Below are 16,654 nucleotides of genomic sequence, written 5' to 3'. Positions count from 1 at the left end.
ATAGGTTTAAATGTAAAACTTAGAAGGTAACATTGGAGAGGTCTTCAGTACCTCAGGCTTGGTGAAGAATAAAATCGATAAACTGAACTTCCTTAAAATTAAAAACTTGCTGTCACAAAACACCCTGTTAAGAGGATGGGAAGACAAACTACAGACCAGGAGAAAATACCTACAAGCCACATATTTGACAAAAGACTCTTAGAATATATAAAGAGCTCTCAAAACTCAACAGTAATAAAACAACCCAGTTAGAAAATGGACAGAAGGATACTACAGACTAGGAAGGAAAGGGAGAGATTTGTTAATAGATACAAAATTACAACTCCCTGGGGAGAATAAATTCTAGTGTTTCATATCACTGTAGAATGACTATAGTTAACAATAATACATAGTTTCAAATAGCTAGAAGGATGATGGAGGATATAGAGTGCTCACAACACAGAGAAATGCTAAATGTTTGAGATGGATATGCTGATTAACCTGTTCTGATCACTATACATTGTATGTATTAAGACTTCCCTGTGTGACCCATGAATATATACAATCAGCTGGGCACAGTGGCTCAGGCCAGCATCCCCTTGTTCTATTAGATCTGCATTTAATTTAACAGTCTGGTTTTCTTTAGAAAACAGACAAAAAATCATAGGATATAGACTGCTTCAATCAGTAGCAACTAATTGTAATCCCAGAATTTGGGAGGCTGAGGCAGAGGGATCACCTGAGGTCAGGAGTTCAAGACCAGCTTGGCCAATATGGTGAAACCCCATCTCTACTAAAAATACAAAATTAGCCAGGTGTGGTGGCACGTGCCTGTAATCCCATCCACTTGGCAGGCTGAGGCAGGAGAATCGCTTGAACCCGGGAGATTGCGCCATTCCACTCCAGCCTGGGTGACTAGAACAAAACTCCATCTCAAAAAAAAATATATATATAGATAGATATACAATCATTTGTCAATTAAAAATTTTAAAAAAAAAAATTCTAGAGACAGGGTCTCACTCTTTTGCCCAGGCTGGAATGCAGTGACATGATCTCAGTTTACTGCAGCCTCAGTCTCCTGGACTGAAGCGATCCTCCCATCTCAGCCTCCCAAGTAGCTGGAACTACAGGCACACACCAACATTCCCGGCTTATTTTTTGTAGAAACGGGGTTTCACCATGTTGCCCAGGCTAAATTAAAAGAAAACCTTTTTTTTTTTTTAATTTTTTGTTTTGAGATGGAGTCTCGCTCTGTTGCTAGGCTGGAGTGCAGTGGTATGATCTTGGATCACTGCAACCTCCATCTCCCAGGTTCAAGTGCTCTTACCTCAGCCTCCCGAGTAGCTGGGACTGTAGGCGTGCGCCACCATGCCCAGCTAATTTTTATATTTTTAGTAGAGACGGGGTTTCAGTATGTTTGCCATGATGGTCTCAATCTCTTGACCTCGTGATTGCCTTCCTCGGTCTCCCAAAGTGCTGGGATTACAGGCATGAACCACCGCACCTGGCCTAAAAGAAAACTCTTTCAAGGAAGAAAGTGGACAAAAGGATTAAGTATTTTACCAAAGAGAATATGTAGATGGTTATTAGCACATGGAAAGATATTTAACACCACTGTATTAGGGAGATGTAAACTAAGACCAAATACTACACTCCTATTAGAACAAGTAAAATAAAAAATAGTGACTGGCAAATTCTGGCAAAGTTGTGGAGAAACTGGATCTCTCAAACATGGGTGGGGAAATGTAAAATAGTATAACTATTCTGGAAAGTAGTTTGGCGGTCCCTTGTAAAACTAAACACACACATACCATATGACCCAACAGCAGTTGCCCTCCTGAGCATAGCCCAGAGAAATGAAACTTGAGTTCACGTAAAAACTAGCACATGAGTGTTCATAGCAGCTTTATTTGTAGTAGTTCCAAATAGGAACAACTAAAATGTAGGGAGATGGATTAAAAAAACTGGTTCATCCATCCCATGGAATACAACTGAGCAGTAACAAGGAATGAACTCGATATATGCAGCAGCTTGAATGGATTTCAACAGCAGTATGTTGAGTGAAAAAAGCGAACCCCAAAAGTCATATATAATTCTATTTTTATAGCATTCTTGAAGTCACAAAATTATAGACATGAAAAATTGCCGGGGGTTAGGGATGGAAGGTAGGAGTAGGTGGACATGACTGTAAAGGGGTAATGAGGGAAATCTTTGTGGTGATGGAATAGTTCCATATCTTGACTGAGGTGGTGGTTTCAGGAAGCTGCACATATGATAAAATGACTGCACATATAATAGAACTATATAGACAGAAATGTGTCAGTGTAAATCTCCTGACTGTGAAATTGTACTGTAATTACATAAGATGCAGTGATTAGGGGAAACTGAAGAGTACACAGGACTTTATGTAGTACCTTTGGAACTTCTTGAGAACCTATAATTATTTCAAAATAAATTTTAAAACGTTAAAGCCACAACCTAAATACAGCATAATTTCAAACAAGTGATAGCTAAATGTTGCCTCTTTGGAGATCTTCAGGGATGCTGACTTCAGTCTTTAACACTGCTGCACATTCAGGAAAAGTGGATAGGTTATAGTACTTTATGTTTAACTCAGTTGACATGTTCACAGAAATAGCAAGCTGCCCCATTAAAAAGACAGAGCTTGGCCAGATGCAGTGGTTCACAGCTGTAACCCCAGCATTTCAGAGACCAAGGCAGGCAGATTGTTTGAGCTCATCAGGGGATTTGTGATCAGCCTGGGCCACATGATGAAATCTCATTTCTACAAAATATACAAAAATTAGCCAGGTGTGGCGGTGCATGCCCGTAGTCACAGCTACTCAGGAGGCTGAGATGGGAGGATCGCTTGAGCCTGGGAGGTAGAGGTTGCAGTGAGCCGAGATCACACCACTGCACTCGAGCCTGGGCAACAGACCCTGTCTCTAAAAAAATAACAGAACTCCTCTATCCAGCACCAGTTACCTCCATGCTTTACCACCAAGACCACAAATACTTCAGGTGCTTTTAGAAGGAGGTAAGGGAGCTCATATATCTGCTGTTTCATCTACTTATAAAGATGTTGTAGTTCTAAATTTCAGATGCACAAGGAATATTTACACACATGTTTGAATATTCTCACTGAAGTTGTGTAACTATCACAGCAAGTATATATGTAAGTACAGGCTTACCATGCCTCTTCTTGACTAGTGCTGCACAGGTTTAACTTTTTGGTAACACCATTCTAATTTTAGTTTAAAGTATAGATCAGATATCTCCAGACTCATTTCCTACAAATTTCTGTCCAGAATTTTGACTGATCATTTAAGTAACAGCATTGTTACTACTTAGTAAGCACTTACTATGTGCAAGGCACTGTTGTCGAGACTTTACCTTCCATTATCTTTTTGAATTCCCTCAAAACCCCTGCAGTTACACTCCTTTTATAGTTGAGGAAACTGGGCTTAGAGGGATTAGGTAACTTGAGCAAGATAGGACCTGTCATATGGCTGGAATTTTAGACCAAGACACTGACCCCAGAGCCAAAGTTATTAACAGATATGTTCCTGTGTGTGTGTTTGCTTGTCTGCTTGATTCATACTTCTGACTCCAGTAGCAACTAATTGCTAAGAGAACTCAGTTCCCTTTCTTGCCTCATTTCAGCCTCCTTTCAATACCAGCATCTGAGAACAGCAATACTGTCCAGCATTCACTTGTTCTATTAGATCTGCATTTAATTTAACAGTCTGGTTTTCTTTAGAAAACAGACAAAAAATCATACAGGAGATAGATTGTTTGAACCAACTGGAAAAAAAATTTTTGTTAATGTTATTCTTGCTTCTTAATAAGCTTGCTTTTGCTTTGAAAACAAAAAAAAAATTAATGTGATTCTTTATACCTTCAAGAAATCTGGAAACCAAGGGTAATAGTATCAAAAGTCAAGATTTGTTCTCTAGTCAGTCACTTGATTTGATTATTTATCTCTTGATTATGTCTTGGAAGTAATACATTACTGGTAGCAAGCAAAGATGTCTTTTCATTAGAAATGTAGATAAATCCATCCTTGGGATTATTCACTGTGTAGCTCAGCAAATCCATAAGATCACATTGCATAAAATGTTACAAAATACCCACCTTTTAGATTTGGATGAAAATTTTTCGGTTCCTCTAAAGATGATTTAAGCAAGTTATATCTGTTACTTTCAATGTTTTATTTAAAACATGACGTTTTGTTCAGAATTACAAACATGCTTGTGATTTTTATAAAATTGACCTGACATTTGTAGTTGCATGTGTAATTTATTATGTGCTATAAGGAACTTTTGTAAATTGACCTAATTTCTTATTTTCTCTTTACAGGAATATATTAAAGGAATCTGTGAACCTGAACTAGAAGAAAGAGAATGTTACCCCAAAGACATGCATTGCATTTTTGTTGGGGCAGAGAGCCTGTTTCTGAAAAGCTTGATTCAGGATACTTGTGCTGACCTCTGCATTCTGGACATTGGCCTTCTTGGCATCAGAGGAAGTGCTGAGGCCGTGGTCATGGCTAGGAGTCACATTCAACAGTTTGTAAAGCTCTTTGAAAATAAAGAGAACCTACCCAGTAGTCAGAAAGAATCAGAGGTGAAAAGGGAATTCAAACAATTTGTTGAAGCCCATGCAGACAATTACACAATGGATTTGTTGATTTTGCCCACTTCCTTGAAAAAAGAACTTTTGACACTCACACAAGGTGAGGAGAATCTCTTTGAAACAGGAGATGATGATGTTATTGAAATTAGAGATTCTCAACAAACAGAGTTTACACAGAATGCTGCCACAGGGCTGAATATTTCCAGAGATGAAAGTGTTTTGCAGGAAGAGGCAAGAAATAAAGCTGGGACTCCTGTTTCTGAGCTTACAAAACAAATGGACACAGTCCTTTCTAGCTCACCAGATGTGCTTTTTGATCCAATAAATGGTCTAACCCCAGATGAAGAGGCACTTTCCAATGAGAGAATTTGTCAGAAAAGGAGATTTTCTGATTCTGAAGAAAGGCATACCAAGAAGCAGTTTTCTTTGGAAAATGTTCAGGAGGGGGAGATTTTACATGATGCTAAGACATTGGCTGGAAATGTAATAGCTGACCTATCTGATTCTTCTACTGATTCTGAAAATTTAAGTCCAGATATAAAAGAAACTACTGAGGAAATGGAATACAACATCCTCGTAAACTTTTTTAAAACCATGGGCTATTCCCAAGAAATTGTTGAAAAAGTCATTAAGGTGTATGGACCATCTACTGAACCATTATTGCTCTTAGAGGAAATTGAAAAAGAAAATAAAAGATTCCAAGAAGACAGAGAATTTTCAGCTGGTACAATGTATCCAGAGACCAATAAAACCAAAAATAAGGGTGTTTATAGCAGCACAAATGAGCTTACAACTGATTCCACTCCAAAGAAAACACAGACTCACGCACAGCAAAATATGGCAGAAAAATTTTCTCAGTTACCATTCAAAGTGGAAGCTAAACCATGTACCTCAAATTGCAGAATTAATACTTTCAGAACAGTGCCAATAGAACAGAAACATGAAGTCTGGGGTTCAAACCAGAACTATGTTTGTAACATAGACCCTGAAACTGATGGCGTTTCACCTTCTGTTGCCTCTTCAAGTCCCAAAGAAGTCAATTTTGTTTCAAGGGGAGCTTCAAGTCACCAGCCCAGAGTTCCAGTTTTTCCTGAAAATGGTTTACACCAGCAGCCAGAACCCTTGCTTCCAAATAATATGAAATCTGCCTGTGAAAAACGTTTAGGATGTTGTAGTTCTCCTCATTCTAAGCCAAATTGTTCAACCCTTTCTCCACCAATGCCACTGCCCCAGCTGTTACCTTCAGTTACTGATGCAAGGTCGGCAGGACCTTCTGATCATATTGATTCCTCAGTTACTGGAGTTCAAAGATTTCGAGATACTCTAAAAGTACCCTACAAGCTGGAATTAAAAAATGAACCAGGGAGAACAGATTTGAAGCACATTGTTATAGATGGGAGCAATGTTGCAATTACGTAAGTCCATTCTCTGCAGATTGTTTTATTTTAAATAGGGCTCTAAATGGTGTCTGAGAATCACATGTATATAGGAACTATACATACATGTTGTATATAGTTGATCTGTAGCCTTAGGGTCAGATGGTGGAGGGGAATGGGAACCAACTGGTTGGAAAGGTTTTGTCAGTCCATCTTCTGGATTCATGAACTTTACTTCACTCTGCTGAACTTAATTTCTAAGGGCAAGAGAGGACAGAATATTATCTTTTCACATTGCATTGCTCAGTGATAGATAGTATAGTGACTTTTAAGTCATTACATTCTTAATACTGTGAGTACCATTATGTTCTAATCTAAATAAGAAGACAAAGCTTAAAGCACAAGGATTTTTTTTATCTTATGTTAGAGTATGCCTGATCTCTAGCCTAGAGTATGCAGTGGTAATAGGTGTGATGTACTTCTCTGGATAGAGCAATGGCAATTTCCTTTCAAAGGAAGTTAGTTTGAGCTTCATTGTGGGCCTCTGCTCTTATTAAAAGTTTATAATGTTTTTAGTAAAAGACATCATTTAATGAACCTGTTGTTTCTAGTTAGCCTGTCTTGGAACTCCTCTTAGTTGAAAATCCTCTGATTTGAAACCTGTACACTTGGATTTCTTTTCTAAGGGGCAGTTTAAGATGGTGGCTAAGAAGTGTGTGAGGGTCAAGAGCCTCCCCGCACTGTGGACCAGCTGTTTGATTTGGGGCAGGTCACTTAACTGTTTGGAGTTTCAGTTGCTGCAATCTGTTGCCTTCTGACCTGTCCTTAAGGACATCTTTACCATATCATTTCAACAACTGTGTAAAGTCTGCCTTCTGTTTTCAAAACCAGTCACCCCATTGTTAAAAGAAAAACTTCGGGCAAATTAAATTTAGCAGAGTTGATCTGCACAAACAATGATTTATGAATCTGGCAGCACCCTAAACCAGGAGAGGTTCATAGAGCTTCACTCAGCAATGAGGGCCAGTGGTATTTATCGGCAGAAGAGGGAAGTGCCCTGCAGAAACAACTTGATTGCCTACAGGTTGGCATTTGCCTTATCCAGGCATCCTGTGATGAGGCATTTGCCTTATGTAGACGTGGTCTGAACAGTTGCCAGCCTGTGATTAGCTGAAGCTTAGCTGCTGTGATTGGCTGAGACTCAGCTTTTTTTTTTTTTTTTTCACAAGAATACTCTTAGGTTGCAATTTGTTCACATACTAAGGTTGCAGGTCACTATGTATGGAGGCAACTTTAGGCCAAATTTAATTTAACACCATTGATTTTTGAAGAAATATTCAGGGTCTGGCATTTTAAGTAGCTACAATTCAATAAACAGGGCACCTGGACATGGAATGAGGAAGAAGTTGCCAAATCTTAAAAATACTTTTCTGAGTTGCCAAATGTTTGTATAACTTCTTTTTTGGGAGTTCTGAGAGATCAGTTAATGCCCTGAGTTTTTAAGAATACCTATTAGGATTGAAAAATAAATGTTATTTTTGAAATATATGTTTATAGTATATTTGTAATTTTTGGTTTGTAAATTTTTTATTAGGATTTTCAGATACACAAGATAAAATAATGAATTCCCATGGGTTCCTCACCCACCTTCAATAATTACCAGCTCATGATCAGTCTTGTTTCATCCTAGCCCTTACCTCTTCCTTCCACTCCTATTATTTTGAAGGAAATCTCAGCTATATGTTCATAAATATTTTAATATGTATTTTTTAAAATATAAGGATTATTCTGGTTTTTATTATTTGAATGAATTATCAATGCTGTGTTTTGCTGTCAAAAAGAAAATGCCATCATTTCAGATGTTAAAATTTGAAGACAGGCAGCAAAAATATGCAGTATGTTTATCGTCATTTCCAAATCATGTTTATTGTCATTTCACTTTGGTTTTTTTGGCAGCCCTATTAGGGGAAACCCAGCAAATGACCCGCAGCTGCATAGCGATATCTAAGCAAAAATGTCAACTTCAGTCACCCACACCCCAAGCCCGGAACAAGTTCTTCATTGTTATGATTTCTTGAGCCAACTAGTGACACAAAATTTAGGTCACAATTGTGAGCAGTTCTCATCCTCTTTCACTTTTCTGTATGTGGAAGGATTTTCCAAATAGGAAATGCAAGTTAACATAGAATGAGCAGTGATCCTGATGCTTTTTAAAAACCTTTTGGGGTAGTTAACAGGCATATTTCTCAGCAGGGTCACTGTTGGAATTTAGAGTGGTGTTACCTATCTGACAGGATGTTTTGCAAATCTAGTCCCTCCCACTTTGCTTATAATATCCTTCCCCAGTCATTGTGACACCCCAAACACACTCCCACATATTTCCTAATGCCCTGAGTACAGTATCATCTCTTTTGAAAACTACCAATTATTACACTAAGAGAAAGCTGCAAGCTTTCTTTCTTTTTTTTTTTTTTTTGAAAACTGATTGTTTTGGGCGGATTTACATTTTCTTTGGATTCACAGATGTCTGTATTTAAAGGCAATACTTTTACAAGTGAATGTGTTACTTTAAGGAGACAGACTTGTACTTAATTTGATGTATTGTTCTGAAAATGTCAGTAATTAAGATTTACCCATATTCTAGGAAGAAACTGCATAATGGGTATAGAGTTTTATTTTGGAGCGACAAACATTTTGAAACTAGGTGGTTGCATGGCATTGTGAATGTAGTAAATGCCATTGAATTTTAGTCATGTGAATTTTACCTCAGTTTTTTTTGGAAGTTGGAAAAAAAATCAGCCCTTATTTTAAATCAGTTGCTTCAATGTTAAGTGTGAATTAACTTTGACTAGATTCCATGAAGAAACTGATTTGTGTTTCTTCTGTTCAATGAACTACCTCTAATACCCATAGTCCCTGACATATAGTAGGAACTCATTAAAAACTTGTTGATGAATTAAAGGCAAATTAGAATTTTTCTTTTTTTGAGAGGTGAAGTCTGACTATTTTGCCCAGGCTGGACTCGAACTCCTGGACTCGGCCTATCTTTCCTAGTAGCTGAAGCTATAGGCATGCCTTACCATGCCCAGTTTAGGATTTTTTTTAGTGGCGTAACTTCATGGTTACTATTCCAGTGGCCAGTTTAGATTTTTAACTGAGACCATATATTTAATGCAACAAATATTTGGGATTTTAAAGCCGAAACACCCATTATTATGTGTCAGGCACTGTATTTTTAAAAATGCAGCCTTCACACCAATTGTGAGGCAAAAGTTATAATTTATACAACATGAAGTGGCTTAAAAATGTTTTCCAGGGTTACATAGATAGAGATTTGGACCCATAATGTCTTTCCCCAGAGCTGCCGTATACCGTCTCTCCTCCAGCAGAAGTTAAGGTTGGAATTTTCAGGCCAAGGCATCATTGGATACTTAAGTCTTGGGTTGCACAGCACTGTAACTAAAGCTTACGGATTTGACCCAAGTAGTTGGGGAAGTACTTATTTGATTCCTTAAGCAATAGGATCTGTTGGTGTGGGCCTCACCCTAAAGCAGCCTAGGCCCACCCTTCAATGTATTTTTGTAAAGCCTTTGTTCATTTTCCTGTCCAGAATGAGGTCTGCAGCCCATACCACCTGTGAAAACCTCCACAGTACCCTGTTTAATGCTGCCAATTTTGTATATCTTGTTCTTGCCCCCTCGTCACCATGAATGAGTCAAATGATGAGTAAGTGGAAATTGTTTTGTGATGTATGGCTAGACAGCACAGTAGTGGCCAAGAAACATTTGGGCTCTGTCAGCCTGAAACTTCAGCATGAGAGCCCCTGACATATGGGGTGATAGTTTTCCATGTAGATGAGGTTTGCCCCTTCCCTTGCCAGAATTATGTATTTTAACCTTTTTTTTCTCATACTAGTCTTTTCCATATTAGGGTTCCATAAAAAGAAATGTTTCCTGGGTAACTCAGAAAGGACTTTCCGCTGTCTCCACACTGCCCTGTCTGGTGCTGTGGCTGCCATGAGTTTTTATCAGCTGTGTGTCACCCATCTCTCCTCTGCTTTGGACACTTTCTTTTAGTCGCCAGCATTCTATAATATGGCAAACAACCAGATAATATAATCTTTAACCAATTATATGGAAACAGGCATTTAAATCTCTTGAGGGCCTGCACACCTGTCCTCCCAGACTTAATAACTGTTCATTCTGTATTTGGAGCTGGGAGCCCCAGAGCTTTGGCCTTCCCGTAAGTAGCAAGGTGTTATTATATATATACTTTGCCTCTGGGTCAAGATAGACCTTTGGTCTGGGTTTACCTGTCAACATGCTACTCTGGTTTGATTGCAGAAAGGCTAGGAGACAGTGATGAGTAAGCACATGCCTACTCAGGGTATAGGACTTGAAGTAGGAAGAACGGTCCTTAATGGACCCTCTGTATTATTTTGAGGACAATAATTTGGCTCCACTTAATTTTTTGTTATTGTAGTTTTATTTTTTGGGTAAATCTGTATGTTCTCCACCAGAATTTTGAACCTCTGTTTTAATTCCATTCCTGAGATTTTTTTTAGAGTATCAAAAGTGATATGATCTTATCACTGAGAATAACATTTTGGAATTTGGTTGAGAGCTGATGTTTCTAGAAACTCCATTTGTTCCCCCTCTAGACTTGTAAGGAGTCCAGGGCAGCGGAATTCATCAGTCTGTATTTCCACCCTTGTTAGGTAGTGACCCAGTGGAATTGAACTGGGTACTCCTCCTCTATTCAATTCCTCCTCTTGCCATCACCAGAAGCTGTTAAGGAAAAGAGGGAGAGTAGGTAGCACACATTTGTAGGTAGCACACATTTGTATCTGTCAAATAATCAGGGAGCCACCTTAAAAACCTTTTCAGTGCAGTTCTCTCAAGGATTATCCTTTTGCGGACTAAATATACATATTTCTTGGTTTTTCTAAGAACCAGCAGGTTGTTCTGTTGCGGATTTTCAAATTAGGACTGTGGTTGACGTTAACTCTAGGTATGTCCCTGCTGTTAAGCAATTAGAGTGATGGATGATTTATTATTTTTGAAAGATTAAAAAAGGCCCCCTCTAAAGAACCACCCCCAGTCTTTTTTCTAGTTAAAAATGTCACTTTGCTACCTTCTTGTCATATTTGAATGCCTTTAGATAAACAAAGCACTCCTGAATTATCAAGATTGGGTTTGTTTATTTACATATATTTTCTGGGATAAGAGCCTCTGAAATATTTGTGGTTCACTGAAAAAGAAATAGCCTTTAAAAAGAGGAGTCTGTGAGTAGCTCTTCTGAATCTCACAGAGCATTAGATGTTCGTGAAGTGTCCAGCCTCTTCCTGCTCTCAAGGAATGCACATGCAGGTGGGGTCGTGGAAAGGGCAGGTGTGAGGAAGCCAGAGTCTAATCCAGCTCATCCCCCTGGCTGTGCAACCCAGGCAGGCTGCTCCTTCCCTAGTGACTCCTTTTTCTAACAGGCATCTAAATGCCATTCTATCTCTGTGATTCTGGTGCACCATACAGGATTGGAACTCAGAAGAGGGAGGAGGCTGAGAGAGGCCCTGTGTCTAGAAATAGCTTCATAGAAGAAGAGGGGCCAGAATTCAGCGCATTCAGTCCTGAGGGCATTTGAAGAAGGAGCAAGGAAAGGTGCAAGAGCATCGCACATATAGAAAGCAACACAAGGAAAGGCTCAGAGACCAGGAGGGGTGAGATGGCAAGACCTGGTCAAAACCAAGAGGGTTGTTGCATGGTAGTGGGAGGGTCACTTGGCCAGATCCTTTCTGACGAGTCAGACGAGGAGGGGTCCTGGAAGCCAGGCAGGATTAGTGTAGGACAGTGCCTTTGAAGGCCCTGAGCAGAATCAAAGGCCTCGGGCTGCATTTAAAAGTTGGTTTCACTGGAATTTTCAGGGTAGGTTGGAATTAGGAGAGCCAGGGTTTAACTCGGGACACATATGCCCATCATGGCAGGACTTGCAAGTGAAGTATTTCTACAAAGCAATTTTGGCATGCAGCATTAGACGTGGAGAGAAGACAGGACTGAAGATGCAAGGAGTATTGTCGGTGGAATCTAAGTGACCATTGAAGCAGTGAACATAGATTATGCTAATTTCATCAATTACAGCATCACTGTTTAAGATTTTAGTCTTTTTTTCTTTGTAATACCCATGAGTAGACACATTACCACCTGCAGGATTTTAAACTTTTAACTTTTTTATCTCCACTTTTAATTAACTGCTGGAGCGTAAATTTTAAGTACTTTCTTCCTTTCTGTTGAAATGTGTTATGGATGGAGGGGTTGGCATTTTTTAATCCTCTATACTCAGGATTGTAAACTATGGGCCAAATCAGGCCCGCCACCTGTTTTTGTAAATGTGGAACACAGCCACACAGATTCATTTACAGCTGTCTGTGACTGTTTTCACACACAGAGTTGGGTGGTATGACAGAGACTGTGTGGCTCTTAACAGAAAAAGTGTTTTGACCTGTGTTCTCTACTGCTCATTGTTGTTTTTTATTTATTTATTTATTTTTACCTTTTTTCCCTGTTTTCTGCTTTCTTAAAATAGCCTTTCACAGCCCCTCCATAAATTTCATTTGAGTCTTGCCCTCGACATGTTTCTCGTAAACTGTAAACTGAGTAAATATAGCCAATTCCCTGAAGAGAGTGGGGCCCTCCTGGGACAGGACACAGCAGCATCTTTGGAGGTTGCAGGGGTTATGACTGTGTCACATCTTTGTCCCTTTCTTCTGTCACAGGGAACAAGTATTACCATGGAGCTCACTGCCTTCTATCACAACAACACACCCAGTTAGATTAACAAAATGTGAGAAAAATCCTAAGACACTATTAAGAGTTCTGTCCCTAAAGTTCCATCCTAACTTTATGAACTAAATGCTAAAAATGTAAGAGTATTAAAGGAAACTTTGTTATTGTTTGTTGTATGTGTATGTTAACTTTTCATGGTGAAACTGTGCTTTAAACAGAAATAAATTTTATTTATTTTCTTTACTCTTATTTCTAGCCATGGTCTGAAAAAGTTCTTTTCTTGTCGCGGAATTGCAATTGCGGTTGAATATTTTTGGAAGCTTGGCAACAGAAACATCACTGTATTTGTCCCTCAGTGGAGAACAAGGCGTGATCCTAATGTCACAGGTGAGGCAAACTGATTTTTTCAGATTTCTAGTGAAATGTTTAATGAGTCAGCTTATAATTGCAACACATGCTGTTTAGAATAGAGCTGTGTGCCATGGGCAGCAGCTTTAAAAATAAAATTGTAAATCTACCACACCTAGCAAAACATCAATTGAAGAGAGTACCACAGCATCAGAAATACTACGGGGTAGGATGGAAAGTTAACATAGTTATTTATACAGGAAGTTATGTTAAGAGTTCATTATATATCACATGTTTTCTTTTTACTTTCTAAAAAATGTCTTTTTATTAGGCTGGGTTTCTGACTGTTTAGATAGTATTTTTGAAGTCACTTCATAAATTTGGCCCCTTCAAGTTATGTCTTTTTAACAGTCTGTTTAATGGCTTAATATAAATCATTTCTGTTAACCGTAAAGTACTCTGGCTGACCTGCAGGCCACACACGAAAGATTTGAACTTACTATGAATCATGAAATGTTCCAGAGAAACTTCAGGTTGTTTGTGTCATAGGTCATGATAGGAAGATAGGTGAAAGGGCTGTGTCAGGCAACTTAACACATCAGGGTGCCTGGAAAAATAAAGTAGATTGTGGGGAGGGAGGGTGAGTGAGTACAGGACTTGCCCAGCACATTAAACAGGAAGTGAAATTTAGTCACTTAGTGGGGCAGAAATGGTCAAACCACACAGTTCCCAAGTATTCCCAACTTCCCCCATTTTGAAGAGTATATTCATCTTAACAGAGGGTACATAAGGAATGAAGCAGATCTACTCATTTTGTTATTTTTGCAATTGGGTCCCTGAAGGAGTCTCTCTTTTTTTTTTTTTTTTTTTCCCTGAGATGGAGTCTCGCTCTGTCACCTAGGCTGGAGTGCAGTGGCATGATCTCGGCTCACTGCAACCTGCACCTCTTAGGTTCAAGCGATTCTTCTGCTTCAGCCTCCCAAGTAGCTGGGACTATAGGCACGCACCACCACACCCAGCTAATTTTTGTATTTTTAGTAGAGATGGGGTTTCATCATATTGGCCAGGCTGGTCTTGAACTGCTGACCTTGTGATCCACCCACCTCGGCCTCCCAAAGTGCTGGGATTACAGGCATGAGCCACCACACCCTGCCAAAGGAGTCTCTTAATGCTTACATGCTCTGCATTGCTTAAGTCAGTGGTGAGTACCATTGTAGGGAATGCAGGTGTGGAAACCTCAGACCCTGAGTTTTTAGCTGCTTTCTGCCCATTACTGGTTTTCTGAAATGTAGCTTTGACCCTCCATTCTCCACTGTCACCACCCATCCCCCATGAAAACCGGCAAATATTTGTATGGACACCTTTGAGAAGTTGGATAGGAGGCCAGTAGGAGGAGGCTTCAACAGACTCTTGGCATAAGGATCTTTCTTGGGATTGGGGTAGAACCATTTGTCCCTCCTATCCCTAGATCTGCCCTAGTCTCTCTCAGGGTCTCTTATCATCCCTCTCTTTGTCCTCCATTTCTTGTAGTATAGCTCTGAAAGAGTTTTTGATGGTAGGCTTCATTAAATACCCAGGCTGGAGTGCAGCAGTGCAGTCTCAGCTCACTGCAACATCTGCCTCCCAGGTTCAAGCGATTCTCCTGCCTCAGGCCCCTGAATAACTGGGATTACAGGCACATGCCACCATGCCTGGCTAATTTTATATTTTTAGTAGAGATGGGGTTTCATCATGTTGGCCAGTCTGGTCTCGAACTCCTGAGCTCAAGTAATCCACCTGCCTCAGCCTCCCAAAGTGTTGGAATTACAGGTGTGAGCCACCGTGCCTGGCCTACTATTCTTAAGAAGCAAATGAGTTTAATCTTTTTATGTTTAAAAAATAACTGAAGTTAGTTCATATGTTGTTTTTGCCTTAGTATGGGTCTTGCTTGTTTTGTTTTTTTTTTCCCTCCTAGTGAGTTAGTAAAATTGAGTCAGTAGAAAAAAGGTTTTCTACAGCTCTCCAAGTGAAACATTTGAGTGTACTTTCATTTCTTGATACATTTGGGAAGATAGCCCTTTTCTGAATGTGTATTCAACTTATTCCACGAACAGAACAGCACTTCTTAACCCAGCTCCAGGAGCTTGGAATATTATCTTTAACTCCTGCCCGGATGGTCTTTGGAGAAAGAATTGCTTCTCATGATGACAGGTATGAAAGGCCATTCTCCTTCCTATGGTTGGAGTGGGGTGGTGAGGAGCCAGCCACCTGCTCTGCTGAACAGGTCCACACTTTTAGAGGACCTGCTTGATGCGGGGGGTTTAATATTTGTGGTCATTAAGGTGATATGCTCAATGATATTTGCTACATAGTTTTTAGAAACATCACAAAAGAAACTGTTTTTGTGTTTTAGTAAAACATGGCTGAAACTCTGTAAGTAAAAGCAGATATTGTAGTCTCTGGTTGGTAGGTGCTTAAAGTAATATTTGTCTTGTCTTAGTGTGGCAGGCTTGAAAATGGTTTCAAATAGTAACTCCTCCCAGTCTACTTTTGATCAGTGACTTAGCCTATTATCATAATGCCTGGGTCCTCAGGGTTTCTTCTACGTCATAGAAGTGTCTCAACTGACCCTACTGTGATAGGAGTAAGCTGCATTTCTTTTTTTTTTTTTTCTTGAGATGGAGTCTCACTCTGTCGTGCAGGCTGGAGTGCGGTGGCACAATCTCAGCTCACTGCAACCTCTGCCTCCTGGGTTCAAGCGATTCTCCTGCCTCAGCTTCCCAAGTAGCTGGGATTACAGGCATGTACCACCATGCCCAGCTAATGTTTATATTTTTAGTTTAGCAGGTTGCAGTGAGACAGGGTTTTTCCATGTTGGCCAGGGTGGTCTTGAACTCCTGAACCTCAGGTGATCTGCCCACCTTGGCCTCCCAAAGTGCTGGAATTACAGGTGTGAGCCACCACACCCAGCCCATAAGCCTGCATTTCTTAGCTTGGCATATAACTCAGGCAGCAGGTACTAGTGCATCTGAGTCACCAAGTCACCAAGATTTCATCTGTGCCTTTTAAATATTTTGTTTTGTTTTTGAGATAGAGTTTTACTGTGTCACCCAGGCTGGTGTGCAGTGGCACAATCTCAGCTCATTGCAACCTCCACCTCCCAGGTTCAGGCCATTCTCCTGCCTCAGCCTCCCAAGTAGCTGGGATTACAGGCATGCACCACCATGCCTGGCTAATTTTTGTATTTTTTAGTAGAGATAGGGTTTCACTATGTTGGTAAGGCTGGTCTCAAACTCCTGACGTCAGATGATCCACCCATCTCGGCCTCCCAAAGTGCTGGGATTACAGGCATGAGCCACTGCGCCTGGCCCTTTTTAAATTTTTTCTAAAAACTTTATTGAGCACTAACCAAATCCTCAAGGATCTAGAACTAGATGTACCATATGACCCAGCCATCCCATTACTGGGGATATACCCAAAGGATTATAAATTATGCTGCTATAAAGACACATGCACACGTATGTTTATTGCAGCACTATTCACAATAGCAAAGACTTGGAA

At 39.8% G+C, this 16,654-nt stretch overlaps 1 protein-coding gene across 1 annotated transcript in view; it reads left to right on the top strand.

The window, feature by feature from the left end:
- The window catches only part of N4BP1 (NEDD4 binding protein 1), a 74,365-nt gene that overhangs the window by 45,930 nt on the left and 11,781 nt on the right, over window positions 1-16,654 (top strand). The window contains exons 2-4 of the mRNA XM_025370864.1: window positions 4,339-6,029; window positions 13,023-13,153; window positions 15,208-15,304. Coding sequence (XP_025226649.1) covers window positions 4,339-6,029; window positions 13,023-13,153; window positions 15,208-15,304 — 1,919 coding nt within the window. The remainder of the gene's footprint in view (window positions 1-4,338; window positions 6,030-13,022; window positions 13,154-15,207; window positions 15,305-16,654) is intronic.

Source organism: Theropithecus gelada, chromosome 20 (genome assembly GCF_003255815.1).
Source record: "Theropithecus gelada isolate Dixy chromosome 20, Tgel_1.0, whole genome shotgun sequence".
Lineage (NCBI taxonomy): Eukaryota > Metazoa > Chordata > Mammalia > Primates > Cercopithecidae > Theropithecus > Theropithecus gelada.
The sequence above is the reverse complement of the archived record's forward strand: the minus strand, read 5'-3'. Positions and strand labels throughout refer to the sequence as shown.